The 20,693-nt window shown below is 35.9% G+C and overlaps 5 protein-coding genes across 5 annotated transcripts; 2 read left to right on the forward strand and 3 right to left on the reverse strand.

Moving 5' to 3' along the window:
* The first annotated feature begins 621 nt into the window (after window positions 1-621).
* LOC108206420 (4-coumarate--CoA ligase-like 6) lies at window positions 622-4,052 on the forward strand. The gene is made up of 6 exons (XM_017376722.2): window positions 622-1,785; window positions 2,193-2,382; window positions 2,797-2,942; window positions 3,189-3,256; window positions 3,487-3,595; window positions 3,676-4,052. Exons 1-6 carry the CDS (start codon window positions 709-711, stop codon window positions 3,787-3,789), a joined length of 1,704 nt encoding a protein of 567 aa, XP_017232211.1. The 5' UTR covers window positions 622-708; the 3' UTR covers window positions 3,790-4,052.
* Window positions 4,053-4,369: 317 nt separating this feature from the next.
* LOC108208780 (probable LRR receptor-like serine/threonine-protein kinase At3g47570) lies at window positions 4,370-7,848 on the reverse strand. Its single transcript, XM_017379305.2, has 2 exons — window positions 5,045-7,848; window positions 4,370-4,894 (listed from the first exon to the last, which is right to left on the reverse strand). Exons 1-2 carry the CDS (start codon window positions 7,728-7,730, stop codon window positions 4,515-4,517), a joined length of 3,066 nt encoding a protein of 1,021 aa, XP_017234794.1. The 5' UTR covers window positions 7,731-7,848; the 3' UTR covers window positions 4,370-4,514.
* A 1,094-nt stretch (window positions 7,849-8,942) lies between these two features.
* On the reverse strand, window positions 8,943-11,342 carry LOC108206034 (aspartyl protease family protein At5g10770-like). The gene is made up of 2 exons (XM_017376198.1): window positions 11,090-11,342; window positions 8,943-10,403 (listed from the first exon to the last, which is right to left on the reverse strand). The coding sequence occupies exons 1-2, from the start codon at window positions 11,274-11,276 to the stop codon at window positions 9,163-9,165; spliced, it is 1,428 nt and encodes a 475-aa protein (XP_017231687.1). The 5' UTR covers window positions 11,277-11,342; the 3' UTR covers window positions 8,943-9,162.
* Window positions 11,343-12,705: 1,363 nt separating this feature from the next.
* On the reverse strand, window positions 12,706-14,448 carry LOC108206996 (aspartyl protease family protein At5g10770-like). Its single transcript, XM_017377452.2, has 2 exons — window positions 14,183-14,448; window positions 12,706-14,082 (listed from the first exon to the last, which is right to left on the reverse strand). Exons 1-2 carry the CDS (start codon window positions 14,391-14,393, stop codon window positions 12,836-12,838), a joined length of 1,458 nt encoding a protein of 485 aa, XP_017232941.1. The 5' UTR covers window positions 14,394-14,448; the 3' UTR covers window positions 12,706-12,835.
* Window positions 14,449-17,185: 2,737 nt separating this feature from the next.
* Window positions 17,186-20,449, forward strand: LOC108208875 (putative disease resistance protein At1g50180). The gene is made up of 2 exons (XM_017379455.2): window positions 17,186-18,344; window positions 18,526-20,449. Exons 1-2 carry the CDS (start codon window positions 17,312-17,314, stop codon window positions 20,304-20,306), a joined length of 2,814 nt encoding a protein of 937 aa, XP_017234944.1. The 5' UTR covers window positions 17,186-17,311; the 3' UTR covers window positions 20,307-20,449.
* The last annotated feature ends 244 nt before the right edge of the window (window positions 20,450-20,693 follow it).

Here is a 20,693-nt window from a genome sequence, read left to right on the forward strand (position 1 = left end):
TCACTGAACTCAAAACGGTATCAAGATGGTCACTGAAGTGGTCATAAATATCAAACAAGTACCTTGAAATATGAATTCAAGTAGTAAAAATATTATTTATAAAGTTTTACACATTATTTTTGAATGTTACCAAAACCAAGTAAAAAGTTATGGTTTCTAATATTTACGATAATATAATTAAATTTTATCAAGTTTATTTATTATTTATTTTTAATTAAAACAAAGAAAATAACTATATAATAAAATATAAATAATAAATAAACTTGAAAAAATATAAATATATTATTTTAAATACTAGAAGTTATAACCTTATAGTTGGTTGTGGTAACATTTAAAAATAATGTGTAAAACTTTATAACTAATATTTTTATTGCTTGAACTCATATTTCAAGGTACTTGTTTGATATTTATGGTGACTTTAGTGACCATCTTGATACCGTTTTGAGTTCAGTGATAAACTTGATACATTAAACCCAGTTAAGTGACCAACTTGATAATTAACCTCTTAAAATTGAGGGAATATCCATTATCGCGTAACCAAAGGAAAAACTGTTAAAAGGGCTACACTTGTATCAACGGGTTCACCTAATTCACTCACACGTCCCTATATATAGATATGCATTTTATTTGTATGCTTCAACCGAACAGGCTTTAACTTAGTTCCTTCTCTCTTTTGTTTGACTTTGTCTGTATCGTAATATCGAGTCCATGGCAACTGACGCGCGTTCCCAAGAAACCAAAACCACCGAAACCTTTTCAAATATTCGAAACCCAAATGCCCACCCTTCTTGGTATTCTCCACAAACAGGGGTTTACAAGTCTGTTTACAAGCCTGTAAGCCTCCCAAACGAGCCTGTTCTTGATGTTGTATCGTTCATTTTTTCGAAAAAACATAATGGGGTTTCAGCTCTGGTTGATTCCTCATCTGGGTTGTCGATATCTTATCGAGAGCTTTTGCCTTTGGTGAAATCTGTGGCTTGTGGGTTGCAAAAAATGGGTGTTAAGCAAGGCGATGTTGTGATGATTCTGTTACCGAATTCTATTTATTTTCCGGTGATTCTGTTGGGTGTTATGTGTATGGGTGCAGTTGTGAGTACTATGAATCCTCTGTCTAGTTTCAGTGAGTTGAAAAGACAAACAGCTGCGTGTCATGCAAAGGTTGTGTTTAGTTTGGTGGATAATGTTGAGAATTTGAGTGCACTGGGAGTTTCTGCAGTGGCTGTGCCGGAGAGATTTGATTATGAGTCTGTCCCGAGGGAGTTTTCGAGGTTTTATGAACTTATAAGTAGTGATGCTAGTTTGTTTTCGAGGCCGGTGATTCGACAGGAGGACACGGCTGCTGTGATGCATTCGTCAGGGACTACTGGGACTTCCAAAGGAGTGGTGCTGACACATAAGAATTTTATTGCTATGGTTGAGTTGTTTGTTCGATTTGAGGCATCACAGTATGATTTGGTGAGCTGGGAGATGGTTTATTTGGCTGTTTTGCCTATGTTTCATATTTATGGACTTTCTCTTTTTGTCATGGGATTGTTGTCGTTGGGATCAAAGATTGTTGTGATGAGGAAATATAACGCGGATGAGATGCCAAACGTTATACAGAAATATGGAGTTACTCACTTTCCGGTGGTGCCACCACTATTGGCTGCACTGACAAGAGCAGCACATACTGATGAGAGAGTTAAATTGAAGGGTTTGAAGCAGGTTTCATGTGGTGCTGCTTCTTTAAGTGCAAAAAATATTGAGGATTTTGCTAATGCTCTCCCTCATGTCGACTTCATTCAGGTATTATAGCCTTTTCATTGACCTTAGGATTCTACTGCTGTACTGCTTTCTATAATATAACTGTGGTTATTGATCTAACGTGCCAATTTTGGGAATAATTGTTTCTGATGCTCCTATTATTAGCTTCCTAAACTTGAAATATTGTGAATATCAAGGTGTATATCTGGATTAGATATCTGATCATTAGATCTTTGAGAAATAGATTATGTCTACGACAAAATTCCACGTTTGCATCTTTTTGTAGTACATGCACAAATGCCAAAATGAAAATATATATCCTAGCTGGGAACCAACTGAGAAACTAAGATGCAACAGACTGGTTCAATATTATGTTCTGTATTGTTTTTCCTTATATATTATATAAAAATCATCTGTTTTGTGATCATGTTGGTTATGTTCATTCTCAGGGTTATGGCATGACTGAGTCAACTGCTGTAGCAACTAGAGGCTTCAATACTGATAGCCGTAAAAATTATTATTCAGTAGGACTTCTATCTCCAAACATGGAAGCTAAAATTGTGGATTCTTTAGCTGGTGTCTTCAAGGGCCCTGGCAGTATGGGTGAGCTGTGGTTACGCGGACCTTCTATCATGAAAGGTAATTCACTTGTTTAATCTGATACTTCTACTGCAAAGTTAAAATTAATGTTTATTTCATATCTATGATGCAAAGTTTATCTTTTGTGTAAAATTTGTTCTGTGAATATTCTGCACCTGTTCTGTCACACAAACAGGCGTGTCACAAGTGTTTCTTTCTTCACTTGCCTCATATTGGGTTTGATAAAAGGATCAGATTCATTTGTCTGTCCATCAATTATTAATCTAATTTAGTATATGCATCATATAAATAAGTTGCAGTGTTTTTGCTAGGAAAATTCAGAAATTACTTCTTTTTTTGAAGGAGTTACATTTTTACTCGTCCAACAAATAAATAGAAGAAAACTGTTACACTTTACCTGAGATTTATTTGCTTTATATATATTATCATATAAGCTTTCTTTAAACTTGGCAGGATACTTGAACAATTTGGAGGAAACTATGTCGACTATGGATGAAGAAGGATGGTTACATACCGGAGACATTTGCTATTTTGATAAAAATGGGTACTTATATTTGATCGACCGATTGAAAGAGATAATCAAGTACAATGGTTTTCAGGTATACTAAAATGTGTCAGATCAATATTGTTCACCCTTAAGTTTAGGTCAAAGTTGTTCTTTCCTTTTTATGGTAAGTTGCAGGTTCCATGCCTGACAAGAAAAATAAAAAATAACTTGCAGGTTCCATTTACTTGAAATTTGTATAGCAGTGATAGTGTCGGTTCTTTGTTGTATAGTATTCTCTAATAAACATGTGTAAAATGATCACATAATATCTTGCTTGACATGTACCTTACCATTGTAGATTGCTCCTGCTGAATTAGAGGCCATATTAATCACTCACCCAGAAGTAGCTGATGTTGCAGTGACAGCGTAAGTGGAACCACTTCTTTTGCTAATATAATTCTTTTTGATGAAATGTAGTTGGATTCTTACTGATGACACCTGTATTGAAAAACAACACAACATTTCGTACTAACATTAATGAAAGAACTTCACCGAGGCAAAATTGTGTTAAATTATAGAGTGGTCCACACCTGTATTGGAAAACAACATATTTGAATGTGTGAATAATTCAAGATAAATGCCATACAATTATGCAGAGCCAAAGATGAAGTTACTGGAGAAATACCTGTAGCATTTGTTGTGAAAAGGCATGGATCTGGAAGCAGGATTTCTGAAGCAGAGTTAATAGATTACACTGCCAAGCAGGTTCGGATAAGTTTCAGTTCTTATATATCCTGTTAACTTGAATACATCAGTTGTGCATGTTTTAACTTTATTTGTTTCAGGTTGCCCCTTACAAGAAAGTGCGAAAAGTCGTGTTTACAAACTCCATACCACGGTCTGCAGCTGGAAAGATTCTCCGTAGGGAACTAAGGAACTTCTTACCTTCCAAAATTTAATACCGTGGATTACTCCTAGTAGCAGCTGTAAAGAAAGTCTTTGCTAAGAAAAAATATAGCATATTTGCTGTACAACATAGACTGCATCCATTCCAGTTCTTGCAAGGCTCGTAAACATCATTACATATTTAGTTATCAATTATGGTACTTGCAGTGTTTATAGTAACCATTTATTCATGATTGTAATATCTGTTTTGATCGAGACAATAAAATTTGCAAAGCAAGCGTAGTATGTCTATTTGCTACGCGTATTCTTACCTTCACATCAGAATGCCTGCTTGAAGTACTTGATTCAGAACAAGTTTAATCCCCATACTAGTACTGAATTCTTCATTATACGTTGGAATTGTCTAAGAATTGTTAGTGCAAGTAGTTGCAGTAGTCAAGAAAATATCATGAAATGCAATAATCAACACTATTTGACAATGACAGCATAAGTAAAATGCTGCTTCTGGTAACTGCCTGTCAATCTGTTGCAGACTTGTGGTACTCGTTATTTTCTTAGTATATATTACTGAATGAACACCTGCTGAGGTCTGAGGGTGTGGCAAATTAAGATGATAACTTTAGAATTAACTATAGCAAGACTTGAGCTCTATTTAACAATGACATCTCAAGTAGGTAACAGGCTTTTGACTTTGAGAAATGTATGTCAATTTGTTGGACATTCAGACATTTGGGTGCTAGACTTTTAGACCATCTCAAAGATCAACTCCAATCTGGCTCTATAATTTAAAGCCACTCTGCAGAAGTTTATCTCTTGCCACATTTAGGTGCTTGATAGCAACACTAATGTCAACGCGTTCTCTTGGCATTTCAAGTGAACACAAAATCCCAACTTCAAATATTGAAGCCAAGCATAATTCTATCCTAACTGCTTCATCCTTCGGAGAGCCACGATCCTCTGGCTGTAGAACAATGCGGGGATCAGCAATCTCCATCACATTGTGGGGAAGCGCATGCTTCACATAATCATGAAGATTAATAGCATGGTCCATTGCTAAGCTGCTTCCTGTAGGCCTGTGCCCCGAGAACATTTCTAATAAAAGAATTCCGTAGCTATACACATCTCCCTCTGCAGATACGTTCCCACCCATTCCATACTCTGCATAACAAAAGGGGGTTGGCAGAAATTTAGGATCTGTACTTAGATATTATCTTAGCTGGAAACACCCATAACTGGTTCGTAATTTTATACTTCTACACATAAGCAATACAAAAAAAATAAATGAAAATCAGCACTACTAGTAGTTACCTGGGGGAACATATCCAATAGTTCCTCGAACACCTGTTGAACTCGTTCGTGCTTGTTTTGTTTTACCTGTATTAGTTAAGAAAAATCTGGCCAAACCAAAATCACCAATACGAGCAACAAATTCCTCGTCAAGAAGAATATTACTTGGCTTTATGTCACAGTGAATAATTTTGGTGTGAGACTGGTTATGTAGGTAATCCACTGCAACTGCAACATCAATGGCTATATTTAGCCTCTGGAATAGAGTCAGATTCCTCGCATTCCCTTGATCAGATTGACTCGGATGTAACCAGCTGTCTAGACTCCCGTTTGTCATGAACTCAAAAACCAAAGCCTTAAATTTGTTGCCCTTTGAATCAATGCTGGAGCAAGTTGTGATGATCTTGGTGAGATTACGATGGCGAATATTCCTCAAAGTTTCACATTCTGCCACGAAATTCTTGTCAGCTCCATGTACCTCAGCCTTTAGTACTTTCACAGCAACAAGTTGTTGCAAGGACTCGAGAATTCCTTTGTACACTGAACCATATCTTCCCTCACCCAACAAATTATTTGGGGAAAAATTGTCCGTGGCACGTAGAAGATCATGATATGTAAGCCTAAGGTACTGGCTGTCCTGCAAAACTAAGCCTGGGACATTATTCTGCTTGGACTTTTTGATTCGAAAATGAACAAAAGTAAAAAATACTAAAAAAGTAGCAAGAGGTAGAAGAATTATGAGGGCTATGATTCGCAATGGAGATTTCTTTTTCTTAGATGTTGAGATATTTGCTGGACAAGCAGGCAGCTGTAAGTGCCGAATACCTCCACAAAGCTGAGAATTTCCAACGACTGAAAAAGAACTAGCATTTGAGAACAACCCTTTTTGAGTCACTTCACCTTCGAGTCTATTGTGCGACAAATTGAGGAATTGAATCAGACGCAACTCTCCAAGAAAATGTGGAATATTCCCTGACAGATTGTTATTTGAAAGATCTAGAAAAATAAGATTTTTTAAACCTTTGAAAGATGACGGAATTTTACTTGCAAACATGTTTCCATTCATGTCTAGTTCCTCCAGCATTACACAATCTCCTAGACTGGTTGGTATTTCTCCCGTCAGTCTGTTGTCCGAAACACGTAGATCAACAAGATGTATGAAGCTTCCAATGTTGGATGGCAGTAGTCCTGTCAATATATTTTCATCCAAGTAAAGAAAAATACATTGTGAAGAAAGTCCAAGAATGTGCTCAGGTATCACGCCGCTGAGGCGATTGTTGGAGAGGTACAGCTCTTGTAAAGATGACATATTAAACAATGTAACAGGTATGTTTCCTTGGAGCATGTTATCAGTCGAACTGAGGAAAAGTAAGCCAGTAATGTTGCTTATGCAAGCTGGGATGACTCCTGAAATGTTGTTGTAACTTAGAAACAATCTTCCTAGCTTGGATAACTTGCATATTGATTCAGGGAGATTTCCTGTAAACATGTTTTCATCTAATGAAAGTGCTGTCAGGTTGGAGAGTTTCCCAATCTCTTTAGGTATGCTTCCATAGATGTAATTTCTAGAGAAACCCAAATAGTACAACATTGTTGAGAGATTACCAATGGAATTTGGGAGCTCCCCACTTAAACCGTTCTCAAATAGCTCCAAATATTCTAGACGTGTGTTGTTTACCATAGAACCGAGAAAGCTCAAGCTGCTTCCAGGTGGCTGGTTATGTCCAAGTTGATTACTTCCCAAGTTTAGCCTTTGAAGACTCAAGAGGCTTCCAAAATTCATTGGCAGAGGACCACTGATACTGTTACCCGGAATGCTGAAACTAAGAAGCTTGGAAGCATTAGTTATGGATAACGGAAAAGGCCCTGAAAGTTTGTTGCCTCCAGCAAGAAAAACCTGCAAGTTAGGAAGGGTGAAGCCCAGATCTTCTGGAATCCTTCCTTCCAACTCATTTTGAGTTAGGCTAACAAAAGAAAGAGACGAGACGTTGTAAAGTGGCGGGGGAACTCTGCCTCTAAAATTGTTAATTGACAATTGAAGGTGCTCTAATTTCATTAGGTAAGCAACTTCCAAAGGTATGCTCCCAGTTAGATTGTTTCTGGCTATATCAAGGAGACGAAGAGAAGACAGATTCCCAATTGAAGTTGGGATTGATCCAGTGAACTGATTTGTCCTTGCACCAAACACAGTAAGTTTGGACCAAGAAGTGAAATCAGTTGGTAGTTTTCCTTGAAGATTGTTCTCTTCCAACTTGATCTCTCTGATATCTGAACAGTGACTTAAATTCATTGGAAATTCACCTTTAAAGAAATTGCTTCCCAGGTGAAGATATTGTAGGCGAAAGAGTCGGCCTATTTCTCCTGGAATTGAGCCACCAAAGTTGTTTTTATCAAGGTAAATTGCCCTGAGAAAGGAGAGGTTCCCGATATAAGGAGACAAAGTACCATCCAGTTGCTGGGATGAGAGGTCTAGTGCGGTTACTCTCTGATGTCTCCAGCTGCATGTAACGCCATGCCACTGGCAGAAGGGGACAGAATGGTTCCACGAGCTCAGAAAACCCAGCGGATCTCCAGTAATGGAAGTCTTGAAAGAAAGCAAAGCTTGTTGGTCAGTGACATTGCTTAAGAATGTTGCTGCAGCACTGTTTCTGCAATATAAAGAGGCTGCTATTGTAGAAATAAAGAGAATGACAAATTGGAAATTCATTCTGGTGTGCTTCTCAGAATGACTAAAATGTACAACTTATAGAAGTCGGTAATGCAAGTTGTTTAAACGAATATGCTAGTGTCAACATAAGTCACTACAGTGGGCTCGTATTACAAACTGAGAATGACTCTTCTGACTCTGAGGCTCATCTTCTGACTTGGATTGGCATAATTCTGTAGTCCCTCCGGCACTGAGGCTCATCTTCTGACTTGCATTAGCATACTCCCTCACTCGCATTTTCCCAATTGAGCATAGTGCCACTACGCGATACCGACAATTATCATCCTACATCAGGTTCCCTGTTCAGTGCCTGAAAGACCAGGAATATAGCCGTTTCATCCAGGCCTGTCATCTCATGCCAACTTTTTACTTAAGTTCATTTTTTGTGGGGAAGCAATTATTTGGATAGTGGAATTATGTTATTCATATGTGAATAATTTTGAATTTAGTTAATGAAATTGCTGGTGGACAATGTAGCTTGATTTTCCAGTCTCCAGAAAAAACTTGCAGTGTCAATGTGTGACAAAAAAGAAGAAGATAGGAAATAGGAATGGTCTGACATTGCTGAGGTGCCACTGCCACTTATATTTTATCTGTAAGAGGCAACAAGCTGTTTAATACGAATATTTTTTATATGTTCATATTTAAATTTATTTGAAAAATTCTAAATTTAAAGAGTGGAGCTGTGGAGGTTTGGAGCTTTCAGAAAGTGACTTCTAGTTGACTTTGTAACCAATTTTATTTTATTTATTATTTTTTGGGATGTAGGAGCAAATTTCACAGTTTTGATCCATATTTTCTTTTACAGATATCTTATCATTCTTTGTATGTATATATATCTTCATTTAACTTGAAATTAGTTTACAATTTAATTAATCGCACTTTGAATAGATAAACTATAGAAAATCTAATTATAAATGAAATTTTAATTTGAAAATTTACCCATTAAAAATTCTATGTTTTCACTCTTACATCCATTAATCACATTATCTTTCTACATACATTTATAAGCCTCTTTTCTTTTAATATATATATTAACAAAATTTAATCACTTTGCTGCGTGAATTAATCAGTAATTTAATAAAATAGAACTTGTATAGACACCAAATTCTATGATCTGAACAGTTCTCGACTTCTCGTCCAGAAGTTACCAGCTGACAACTCTATTTCTTATAACCTTATAATTGATCGTCCAACAATAGAGGCTCAAAATGATCTTAAAACAATAGAGGATAAACTCTTAACTGCTCGAATCATCTGAGCACAATCGTTGTTTAAATGTTTTAATTACAAATGATATCATGAACACTATGGTTCAGTAACTTCAATCCTTCTCAGATTCATTTTATTCCATACATCATATATAGCCCAAACCATTTTTTTATGACCAAAAGCTATTTAATCATCTTTCCTTCAACATCATATAACTTGATTAAGCACATCCATTTGGTCCGAACCCTAATCTCCCTCCCGCAACATCGTAAACAACTTGCATTGTCTTCTGCTGAACATTCCCATAAATCGTGAGATTAGTGACACCAGTATTCGTCGAAAACGCCAGACACACCTGCGACAAACTCACCACGTACAATATTCCTGTAATGCCGAGATCAATTATCTTGTTCCCGCCAAACTCAATACTAATCTTCGGAACTGTCACTCCCGTGTAGCTACTAAAGTCGTAACAAGTGTCCAATACCTTCGTTGGATTCGCCACTGGATACGCGGACATTTGTTTTCTGAAAGCGTCTCGCAATGTTGTGTATGCTTCCGAGGGAAAGCGTGTGATGACAGTGCCCGAATCGATGATAGAACCGTAGGTGGAGAATACAGTTGGATTTATTGCGAGTTTTTGACCGCGAACATAGATGCCGATAATATTAATGGAATAAAAGCCCTTCAAATTAGCAAGCGGGATATACTGAGTGCTGTTTGAAACGACAGACTTACCGAAAGTTAGGTAACCAGATCCGCTGGACCTAGAAGGTAGACAATACGAGAACACTTTCCCGTATTTCTTTGATGCTTGTGAAAAGACCGAAAATTTGTTCCTATCGAGTCCGATTATTCCAGCGACTTGGCCGAACAGGCCTTGATTATTTTGCCCACATCCGAAGTAGAAATCGTTGATGATCTCGGTTGGTGATAGCGTTAATTTATCTTTTGCTAAGTAACCGACTGTGAAAGAGTTGTCGCCATACTGTACACCGTAAATACAGTTAGCCCCCCTGCAGGCGGAGGGTTTGAGTTGTTTGCATTTCACTGCTTTGCAGGAGATGTTTGTGTAGCTAGTGGAATCTGAAGGATCGAAGATCGGATCGTGTTGATTGTAGCAGTATCCACCGCAAGGCTCGCATTGTGTCCATGTTAGACTGCTCCCCGTGTCAAAAACTAATGACAGGTCTTTTTTTGGTGATCCGAGCCCGACAGTGACAATGTAATTGCCGGTGCCTAATGATAAGCCGGACTTTGCTGGAAGTGTGACTGATCTGGTGGATGTTAATGTGTTTTCAACTGACTTGGCAGAGATTCGGGAGTTGATCGAGTCAACTCGGGAGTTGTCACGAGTTAGGATTTGGGACGGTGATTGTGGAGACTCTGTTTTGTGTCGATTGTGACACGGTCCATGTCTGTGCACAACTTTCAGCGATGACGATGTTGGTAATTTCCGACCTTTGAAACCATGAATTTATTAGTATAACTATTGCGAAGAAAAAAGCCCCTGAAGTTTAACTCAGGGAACTAAATGCGCACTTGTAATTGTACATTAGCACTATCATGGTTTCTGAATCTTAAATTTTCATAAAATGTAAAAATCTTCCCATGAAATCTAAAGTGTAAAATATTCATCAAATATATCTTTGAACCCCTGGCAATAATATTCTAGATCAGCCCCTCTGCAACCTTTAGCTGCTATGAAATTTATAAGAGTACATAGTAGCTGAAGGTTAACAAAATCAGACCTGTGTGCAGAAATAATAAGTTTCTAGAGCACATGCATAAAGTAGAATCCAAAGAGTTTTACTGGGGGAACTATGATGAGTTCAACTGTCGAATGATTCAAGCTTTGTGATTGAAATTATTGTTTTTTTAGAGAAGAAGAGAAGCTTGATTTCTGAAATAACAGTATTTCTTTAGATGGTGAAAACAGAGGCGTGTCCTTGTCATATATAGCAGGACGACACATTAGTTAGTCTAAGGTCACTGTTCTTATCTTAAAAAAACTTCGGCCAAGTAAATATAACCAACATGATTTGAAATACAAGGTCTTCTTTAACAGCCATTTTACTCCTTAATAAACTTGGAAATGAAGGACATATCACATATACAAAGAGTTTGAGAGGAGTTTGGGAAGGAACCTTGTGAGGAGGAGTCGCAAACTGAGTCCGGTAACAAAGAATTAACTTTGATGATGTGAAAATCATGAGTTTGTGCAGCAACGAGGTTTCTGTCAACAGCCGCATCTCCATTATTGAATGAAGAAAACAGAACTAATAGAGAAAATATGTTGAGAGATACGAAGAAAAATGCAGTGGAATTCCCCATTGATGTGAGGAACACTTCTTATGTTGGCTTCTTCCTGCATTCCAACTTTCCTCCTAAATGGCCACCTTTTATAGAGAGATACACAGCTCCGTTGGCTAAGATTTAAAATTATGAAGTGATTTAATGCGATACGTTGAATTTTAGAATGTCTGGTGGGATTATTTTAACATTTTAATTATTTATGAGTTATTAAAAATATAATAAAAATAAAAATAATTTATAAATAATTTTTATCAAAAAAATTCCAAAAAAAAAAGTGTCGAGAAAAATATCTCAAACTAACTTTCGACTTTAAATCAATTTCTAGTTTCTTTGTATTTTAAATCGGTTTGTTACATAAACACAAATAAATTAATACTGACTTGACATCAGACAAACAGACTCATATGTCGTTTTGATTAATTTCTCGAATTAAAGTTGAATTTCCACTTTGCTAATTATTTCAAGTAACATTCGACGAAAATGCGGACAAGTGTTAGTGCACGTACTGTATAAGTTGTGTTATTCTACCAAAAAGAATGATGAATTGCACTGATCGATCAACATTATCAGTTGACGACTTGAGGTCAATTTTACAATTTAAAAATTTTCAGTGCTGTGCTATAATTTCTGCGGTCTCTAGACTTGTGAGAATTGCTTTTCAATTTGTTGGACTCCTTTTTTTTTTCCCCCCCATAATGTTGGACTCCTTTTAGGTCCGTTTAAATTTAAAATTTTATTTCATATGGAAGAAACTTTAATATAGCAAACAAATTCCCCCATATCCAAACTGAAATAGAAGTCGAGAAAATTTACCTAGCAGGCATATACCACTTTATAATTGAGGGTCTGCTTGTGAGTTTTGGTTAAAAGTGCTGTATTGTTAAAAAAAAAATATAGTTACAAAATCAAGTAATTGTTTGATGATTTCTTTTATATTTATATATTTTGATTTATAATATTATAAAAATAAATTTTTTTGATGAAATTTAATTTTCTCTTCTTCCAAATTCATTTATCAAGAATTTAATCATGGGATTCAAAAAGTTAAAGATTCGTTATGCACATAGTAATATCTATCGCAGAGGGTTTATCGTGGGTAGCTGATGAACCTATGGTATAGGGTTAATCGTGAGTACTTGATGAATGGCAAAACTGCAAATTAACTGTACTAGAATTTTTATATAAAATATATTAATCACTTGATCAAACTGAATACACAAATACGTATTTTATTCCGAAGCTCTGTAATCATCTTTCGACTTTCCTTAAACAGCGTATACATATTTTATATACATATTTTATTTTTTGTAAGAAAACAGCGTATACATATTACTCCCTCTGTTTTTTTTTATATGACGCTTTGACTTTTGGCACACACTTCCAAGTGCTTTGACCGGGTAGTTAAAAATATTATTTTTTAAATTTTCTTTTTCTGAATAATAATATATAATCAAAATTTTTATTCAAAAAAAGAAAATTCAAAAAATAATATTTTTAACTACCCGGTCAAAGCACTTAAAAGTATGTGCCAAAAGTCAAAGCCTCATATATAAAAAAAAACAGAGGGAGTAACTTAACTAAGCACATCCATTAGGTCCGAACCCTAATTTTCCTCCCGCCAAGTCGTAAACAACTTGCATTGTCTTCTGCTGAACATTCCCCAGAATTGTAGGAAAACTGGTATCACTATTCGCAGCAAAAGCCAAACACATCTGCGACGAACTGACTGCATACAAAACTCCTGTCATGGCCAGCTCAATTTTTTGATTTCCGCCGAATTCGATACTGATCTTCGGAGTATTCACTTCTGTGTATTTACTCAAGTCATAACATGTGTCGAATAAGCTCTCCGGTCTTCCCATCGGATACATGGACATTTGCTGTCGGAAAGCGTCTCGTAATGTAGTGTACGCTTCCGACGGCAAGCGTGTGATGACGGTGCCGGAATCGATGATTGATATTTTGGTAGAGAACACGGTTGGACTTATGGCAAGTTTTTGATCATTGAGGTAGATCCCGGTAATATCAATCACGTAAAATTTATTTGAATTACCGAGCGGAATATACTGTACGGAATTTGAAATTCCTGAATTCCCGAATGTTAGGTAACCAGATCCGCTTGAGCTAGAAGGCAGACAATACGAGAAAATTTTCCCGTATTTCGTTGAAGTTTGTGAAATAATTGAAGATTCCTCTCTGCCGAGTCCGAGTAATCCAGCAACCTGGTCGGAACCAAGTAAATGATTATTTTGGCCGCATCCGAAGTAGAAATCGGTGATGGTTTCTGCGGAAGATAGCGTTAATGTATCTTTAGCCAAGTAACCGATTGTGTACGAATTATCTCCGTATCCGACTTGATAGAGGCAGGTAGTCCCGTTGCAGCCACGGATTTGGAGTTGATTACACTCTGGAGTATTGCACGAGACATTTGTGTAACCGGAGGATTCTGAAGGATCGAAGATCGGATCACGCTGTTTGTAGCATGATTCGACGCAGGGCTGGCATTGTGTCCATGTTAGACTACTGCCGGTGTCAAAAGCAAGGGAGAGGTCTTTCTTTGGTGATCCGAGACCTACAGTGACGACGTAATTGAGAGTGTCTAATGATAAGCCGGACTTGGCAGGAAGTGTGACTGATTCAGAGGTTGTGAATGTGTTTCCAACCGAGTTCAAGGCGATGATCCTTGCCTTGATTGATTGAACTCGGGCCTCGTCATGAGCCAGGATTTGAGATGGTGATGGTGGAGAATTTGTTCTGTGTTGTTTGTTGCATGGTCCGTGTTTGTGCACAACTTTCAGGGATGATGAGGATGGCAGCTTGTAACCTGTTAAATTAACAATTTTTTCTAAAAAAACGAAAAACTGACAAGTAAAAAATATATATCAAAAAGAATCCTAAGTTTGATGTTAGTTAGAAAAAGGAACCTTGTGAAGAGGAGTCGCAGACAGAGTCCGGTAACAAAGAACTAACTTTGATGGTGTGAAAATTATGTGTTCGTGGCGCCATGAGGTTGCGATTAACAGCTGCATTTCCATCAATGAAGGAAGAGAAGAGAACTAAACCTGTTATTACCAAAGAAAATGAGTAAAGAGATATGGATGGGGAAGCAGTGTGATTCGCCATTGAGCAAAGCATGTCTAAGTTCTGCACAAACTTTCCTTAAAGGCTCACTCTTTATATACACAGTTACACACCCTTTAAGAGCTGACTGAGAGATAAAAAAGTTATTACTAAAAAATATTCAACAAGTTTGTAAAAAGCATATAATGTTTAATTACTTGTGTTTCCGTCTGCTGAGTCCTGAGTCAAGATTTAGTCGTTTTTCTTGTTATATTAGTAGAAGAGGGTTGCTCTCTGTTTTTTAGTTACTGCAAAGATCTTGAATGTTTCTTGCCATGGCAAAAACTGGCTACGTACATAGATTTACAGACAAGGTGTAGACAAATTTAACCCAAGTGATTTAAGTTCAAAGGCGTAATTATGAGTAATATTTTAGCAAAGAAATGGTATACCCTATAGTTACATCAGTAGAGTTACACAGGTAACAATGGAAGCTAAAAACAACATATATAACATATATAGTTTTAATTTATTAGGATTTCATCGATTACCCATCCTGAAATTACCCGCTAAGAGCTCTTTTTCTACTCTTGTTTTTTTTTTTGTCAAAAGAACTCTCTTCTGCTTGAACTCACTTTATTTGAATGTTTTAATTGCAACTGATTTCATGTGCGAAACCGTTGTACCAAACGTAAACCCAGACACGGCATCTTGAGTCAAGCTTTAAGTCGCGGCTGATAGTCAAGCATGTCCCCAAACACCGATTTAACTCCCCATCATCAATTTAATACCTGCTTTTAAGACGAATACTATTGGAAAGTGGGTTAGGAAGGTGGCTTGGTTTGTTTTGATGATTTTATTATTATTACTATTATTATTAATTTATGAGTTATTACAATTATAATAATAAATATTTTTAATAAATTATTTATTTGAGTGATTAAATTTAACTTTACTATAAGACTAAGAAAAATATAATGAGTTCATCATGAAAGTACTACCTCCGTTTCAATTTACATGTCCACTTTCAAGATTTTTTTTTTTTTTTTCAAATTACTTGTCCACTTCAGTCTTCCACTTTCAATGCAAAATCATATTTCCAAAGTCAATTCTACTCCACATATCTCTTATTTATATTTTCTAGATCAATCTCACACCACATATTATGCTCATTTAATACAATTAAATTGTGAACAACCACTTTTATTAAACTGTGTAATTTTTTGAGAGTGGACATCTAATTTGAAACGGAGGGAGTACTACTTATTAATTTCCTATTTATATTTTCTGATTAAAAGTCCAAAATATCTTTAAATCCTGGATTTAAAACAGCTGTAATCCTAGACCATGACACAAAGCCACAGCCACACGCAGATTCCTAAAGAATAGTCAAAGTCACACATGGTTCCGAACTTAAGACCATTTCAGATTATTTTTCTGGAGTTACTTTATCTTTATTTTTTCATTTTTCATTTTATAATTTTGTTTCTGTCCCAGTAATTATTCTAAACTAGATTTGCATTATCTCCGAAGAACTGAGTATGGTTTTGTCTTTCGTAAAATGAAAACGAGACTACACATCTGTACTATATATATTCTTGAGGTTATATACTTTTTACATATATACTCTAAAGCTCATTCTTAATAAATTGATAACTAATTAGTGATATCAAAATTATACACATATATGAATTTAGCTCTCACAACCTTATCTTTAATATATAGTTAAAATTAAAATTAAAATTTCGGTCGATCACACGATTTTTGAGATTATGAACTTCCCTAATGTATAACATATTTGATGATTTATTTATGACAATTAAAATAAATTTAGATATTTTGATTGAAACATATCTCCTCGAACTATTTTCCGGTTCAAATGCGAGGTACCTGTCATAATAATAATAACCCGGCTTCACAATTTCATACGCGACATAAATATAAAATAAAAATAAAAAATTTTATTTCATAATAAAAGTTAATTTGATTTTTTACACATAAAAAAAGACATATTTTTATATATTATTTTTAAAATTATTTAAATAAATATATAGATATAAAATTTTTATTTAAGTTTTTTAGAAAAATAATACGTAAAAACATGCTTTTTACATCTCAAATTAAATGTAAAAATCAAAACGACTCTTATTATTATGAGACATGTAATATTTATATTTTAACTTTTAGCACACAAACACGGTGTTAGACGATGAATCTAATATCGTATATGAGTTTTCATTTTATATAAACAAAAATATATTATATAAATATATTTTTAAATAAATAAATAAATTTTCATATAAGATAATATATATTTACATATATATAATATATGCACATATATAAATTTATACACAATTATACGTAAATATAAAGATTCAATATATATATCATAAATTACATATGAAATTCACTTTAAAATTTATTTAAATCAAATCTATTATTATATTCATATTAAATATATAAAAAATTACTCCGACACTTTAAAAAACGAATATGAATTTCATGATTAGGCACACAAATATTAAACATATTATATAGTTTCATATATATTAAACATAAAAATACACTCTGCCAAATTACACAACATGACCCAATTCATAGAGGTCTAAAATACTCCCTCCGTCCTTTTTTATCTGTCCATTTTGGAGAAAAAAAAACACATACAAAAGAATAATTGATTGTATAAACTTTTTCATTAAATACCTCTAATTAATATCTTGAAAATGGTCTTGAAAACATGAATTGGAGATATATTTGAAAAACTATCATTAAATTAGTTTTGAAAGTATAAATGCACAAATAAATCGGGACAAATTTTTACTTTCAAAGTGGACAGATAAATATGGACGGAGGGAGTAAGAGAGGGCAAGAGAGAAAAAGCTCAAAAAGTAATTTGGCTTTAAGCAGCCAGTCAAGAATTGAGAAGATAAAGATATATGCTGATCTTCTCATTCTTTGTTCATCATCTTCAAAGTTGGAACAATTAAGAGATGGCAGAGGCTGTGGTCTCTTTAGCCGTAACAAGGCTAGGAGATTTGTTGATATCTCAGGTGCAGTTTTCATATCAAGTAAGAACCCAAGTGGAGGAAATCCAAACTGAGCTCACAAGAATGCAATGTTTTTTAGCAGATGCAGATAAACGACAACATGCAGACAGCAGAGTTCGCAACTGGGTAGCTGAGATCAGAGAGCTTGCTCATCGAACAGAAGATGTTATCGAAATTTACGCGCTCCGAGTTGAAAAAAATGGAAGGCTTTTTCGAGAAATTTCGAGAAGATTTGCTTGCATTTTGTGTCAATGTGTAAGCCTATATAAAGTTGGTAAGGAAATTGAAATTATAAAATGTAAGCTTAGAAGTGTTACTGCAAGTTTACAGACATATGGTGTGAGGGCTTTAGAGGGGGGAGATGCCTCGAATTCGGTTAAATTTGAAGTGCCATTGTTGCCGAGGATTAGTTATTCTCATTTGATCGAGAAAGATTTTGTTGGTATGGAGGAGGAAATGGACACATTGGTGTCCAATTTGAAGAACAAGACTGATGTGTTTGAGGTTATTTCGATATGGGGTATGGGTGGTCAGGGAAAGACTACCCTTGCTAAAAAGATATATAATCATGTCGATATTCGAGGTCATTTCAAGGCATTTGCTTGGATTTGTATCACTCAACAATTTGATAGAGAGAAAGTTCTTAAGAGCATTTTTAAACAACTTGTTCCGGGGAGAAGGGAAGAGATTTCGGACATGGAAGATAGTGAACTTGTCCGAGAACTCTACAATGTACAAAAAGATACAATGTGTTTGGTAGTTGTGGATGACATCTGGATGCTTGCCGCTTGGGAATGCCTAAGGCCTGCGTTTCCTGTTGGCGAGGAGACAGTTGGTAGCAAAATTCTACTAACTACGCGTAATATTGGAAGTGTTGCTGGTTTGGGTTCTACGTATAAGCTCAGGTCTTTAACCGAGGAGGAGGGCTTGCTGCTGCTTTCTAGAAAAGCATTTCCTCAAGGGGTTGATGCTAAAGGTGCGTTGCTCCATAACTCTCTTTCAGCTAATTATTTTATCTTACTGACAAATTGATGCATATTAGAATTTAATCCGCATTTAGAATCTAGTACAAACCTCAAAATTGGACATAGGGGTTCCAAGAAATTATCAGAAGTGTAAGAAATTGTGATTCTAACTGTATTGAGATAATTATGCAGAAATGAGGCCTGTCCTGGAGATAGAAGATGTAGGGAGGAAAATAGTTCAAACATGCCAAGGTTTACCACTAGCAATTTCTACAATAGGAGGGATTTTAAAAGGCAAAGGTTTAAGAGACTGGGAATTGATAAACAAAGATATTTCTCTGTACCTGAGTAGGGGAGGAGGGCTAAAAGAGGATGAATACTATACTGTAAGACAAGTTTTAGCTTTAAGCTATGACAATTTACCCCAATGTATGAGGCACTGCTTTCTTTATCTGGGAAATTTTAAAGAGGATGAGAAAATATATGTGGAGGAACTGTATCAACTGTGGTTAGCTGAAGGTCTGGTAAAATCTGATGATCAAGAAACAGGCGAGATGATGTTGGACAAAGCAGAACGTTACATGGTTGAAATGGCGCAGAGAAGCCTTATTGAAGTTGAACAAAGAGATGTTGGAGAGTCATGGTCAACTTTTCGAACTTGTCGTGTTCATGATCTTATCCGGGACATGTGCCTGTTTAAAGGAAAGGAGGAAAAGTTTCTCAACCTGATTGATTTTCAGCACACAAATGATATGTTGCTAAGTTCAGAATCTAAATCATCTAGAGACGTTGCCCGCATTCTCAGTCTCTATTCATACGATGATAGTCATAGATCAAGTTTTAAAGTCTTTGACGAAAATGTTATTAGACAACTTCGATCTCTTCTGTTCTTCCGGAACTACAAGAGTTCACTCAGAGAGTGGCCTGGGAAAATCCTTTGTATCAAGAAGTTTAAGCTGCTACGTGTTTTGATGCTCACTGATTTTGATTTCAGCAAAAGAAAATGCTCACCTCTTAGACGAATAGGCGAGCTAGTCTACTTAACGTATTTGAGTTTTTTGAATAGTTCACTGGAAGATCTGCCATCATCAATAGGTGATTTGAAGAACTTGCAAACACTTGATCTAAGAGTAAGGGGTGATATTAATATTCCAAATGTTTTCTGGAAGCTAAAGCAGCTTAAGCACTTGTACCTTCCTCTTCATAAAATTCGTAAACTAGATGCAGTCAAAAAATTAAGAATGGATGGCTTAAATGAGTTAGAACTGATGAGATATTTTGACACAACATACTGTGAAACAAATGATCTCATGAAACTAAGGAAGCTTCGAGTCCTTCATGTAAGAGTAATTGTCAAGGACCTTGAAGAAGTTATGAGCTTCATCAGTTCAAACTCATTGCGCCACTCTATCCTCGAAGTGAAAGATTCCAACTTATGTTCAGAAGATGGGAGTTCTTGTCTGGTACAATTGCTGGAGTGTCCCTTTATCAACAGCTTGTGGATTGATGCACATGTAGGCATACTACCTAAGAACTATGACCACAGTCATTTCTCGCGGTTACTCACTCGAATCGTCATGGTTAACTGTGAGTTTGAGGAAGACCCTATGATATTACTGGAGAAGCTTCCCAACCTACAAACTCTGCAAATGGGAAACAACTCGTATCTGGGAAGGGAGTTAGTCTGTTCTGCTCAGGGTTTTCCTCAGCTCAAAAGGCTATGGCTTCATAGGTTGCCTCACTTGACTATGTGGAGGGTGAATAAAGGTGCCATGCCTAATCTTTCTTCCTTACAGATTAACAACTGTCCTAATATGGTGATGCTTCCTCATGGGTTGATATTTCTTTCACTTCTCAAAGAGCTTATGATCGTGAATATGCCTGAGACGTTCAAAGACAGGGTTCGAGTTATTGGTCGTGTAGAAGGACAGGATTTTTACAAAATTCGTCACATCCCTTATATAAGCATTTAAGGGTGAAAGTAGATCATCTGTCGAAGTTTATGCTTAGCTTGTAATTTAGGTGTATGATTTCTATCGTGCAAGGTCACATTTTCCAACTCCTGGAAACAGCTTCTTGATACACCAAGATCCTTATATTTGAATCAGATTAGTCATTCTGCTTCTCTCTTGGGAAACCTATTCCTTTAAAAAGTAAATCATCCTTCCACACCCTGAATTGCCCTATCCCATACCTCCCATTCCCCTATCCCATACCTCCCATTCCCGTATCTCTCATCCCCATTCCCAATTTCCATTCCACCAACCATCCAACACCTTTGTTTTTATCTGTTATGTTCAACAATACAATCTCGAACAGAAGTGGTTAAATTCGGAATACTCACTCGACTTGCTGTGAAA

Source organism: Daucus carota, chromosome 2 (genome assembly GCF_001625215.2).
Source record: "Daucus carota subsp. sativus chromosome 2, DH1 v3.0, whole genome shotgun sequence".
NCBI classification, from domain to species: domain Eukaryota; kingdom Viridiplantae; phylum Streptophyta; class Magnoliopsida; order Apiales; family Apiaceae; genus Daucus; species Daucus carota.

Coding starts and splice junctions, on each gene's coding strand:
- LOC108206420 (XM_017376722.2), top strand. CDS start 709: ATGGCAACTGACGCGCGTTCCCAAGAAACCAAAACCACCGAAACCTTT. Junction 2,383..2,796: donor CGGACCTTCTATCATGAAAG/GTAATTCACTTG, acceptor TAAACTTGGCAG/GATACTTGAACAATTTGGAG. Junction 3,596..3,675: donor TAGATTACACTGCCAAGCAG/GTTCGGATAAGT, acceptor TATTTGTTTCAG/GTTGCCCCTTACAAGAAAGT.
- LOC108208780 (XM_017379305.2), bottom strand. CDS start 7,730: ATGAATTTCCAATTTGTCATTCTCTTTATTTCTACAATAGCAGCCTCT. Junction 4,895..5,044: donor TATTGGATATGTTCCCCCAG/GTAACTACTAGT, acceptor TTTGTTATGCAG/AGTATGGAATGGGTGGGAAC.
- LOC108206034 (XM_017376198.1), bottom strand. CDS start 11,276: ATGGGGAATTCCACTGCATTTTTCTTCGTATCTCTCAACATATTTTCT. Junction 10,404..11,089: donor TTGCGACTCCTCCTCACAAG/GTTCCTTCCCAA, acceptor ATGGTTTCAAAG/GTCGGAAATTACCAACATCG.
- LOC108206996 (XM_017377452.2), bottom strand. CDS start 14,393: ATGCTTTGCTCAATGGCGAATCACACTGCTTCCCCATCCATATCTCTT. Junction 14,083..14,182: donor CTGCGACTCCTCTTCACAAG/GTTCCTTTTTCT, acceptor TTAATTTAACAG/GTTACAAGCTGCCATCCTCA.
- LOC108208875 (XM_017379455.2), top strand. CDS start 17,312: ATGGCAGAGGCTGTGGTCTCTTTAGCCGTAACAAGGCTAGGAGATTTG. Junction 18,345..18,525: donor TCAAGGGGTTGATGCTAAAG/GTGCGTTGCTCC, acceptor ATAATTATGCAG/AAATGAGGCCTGTCCTGGAG.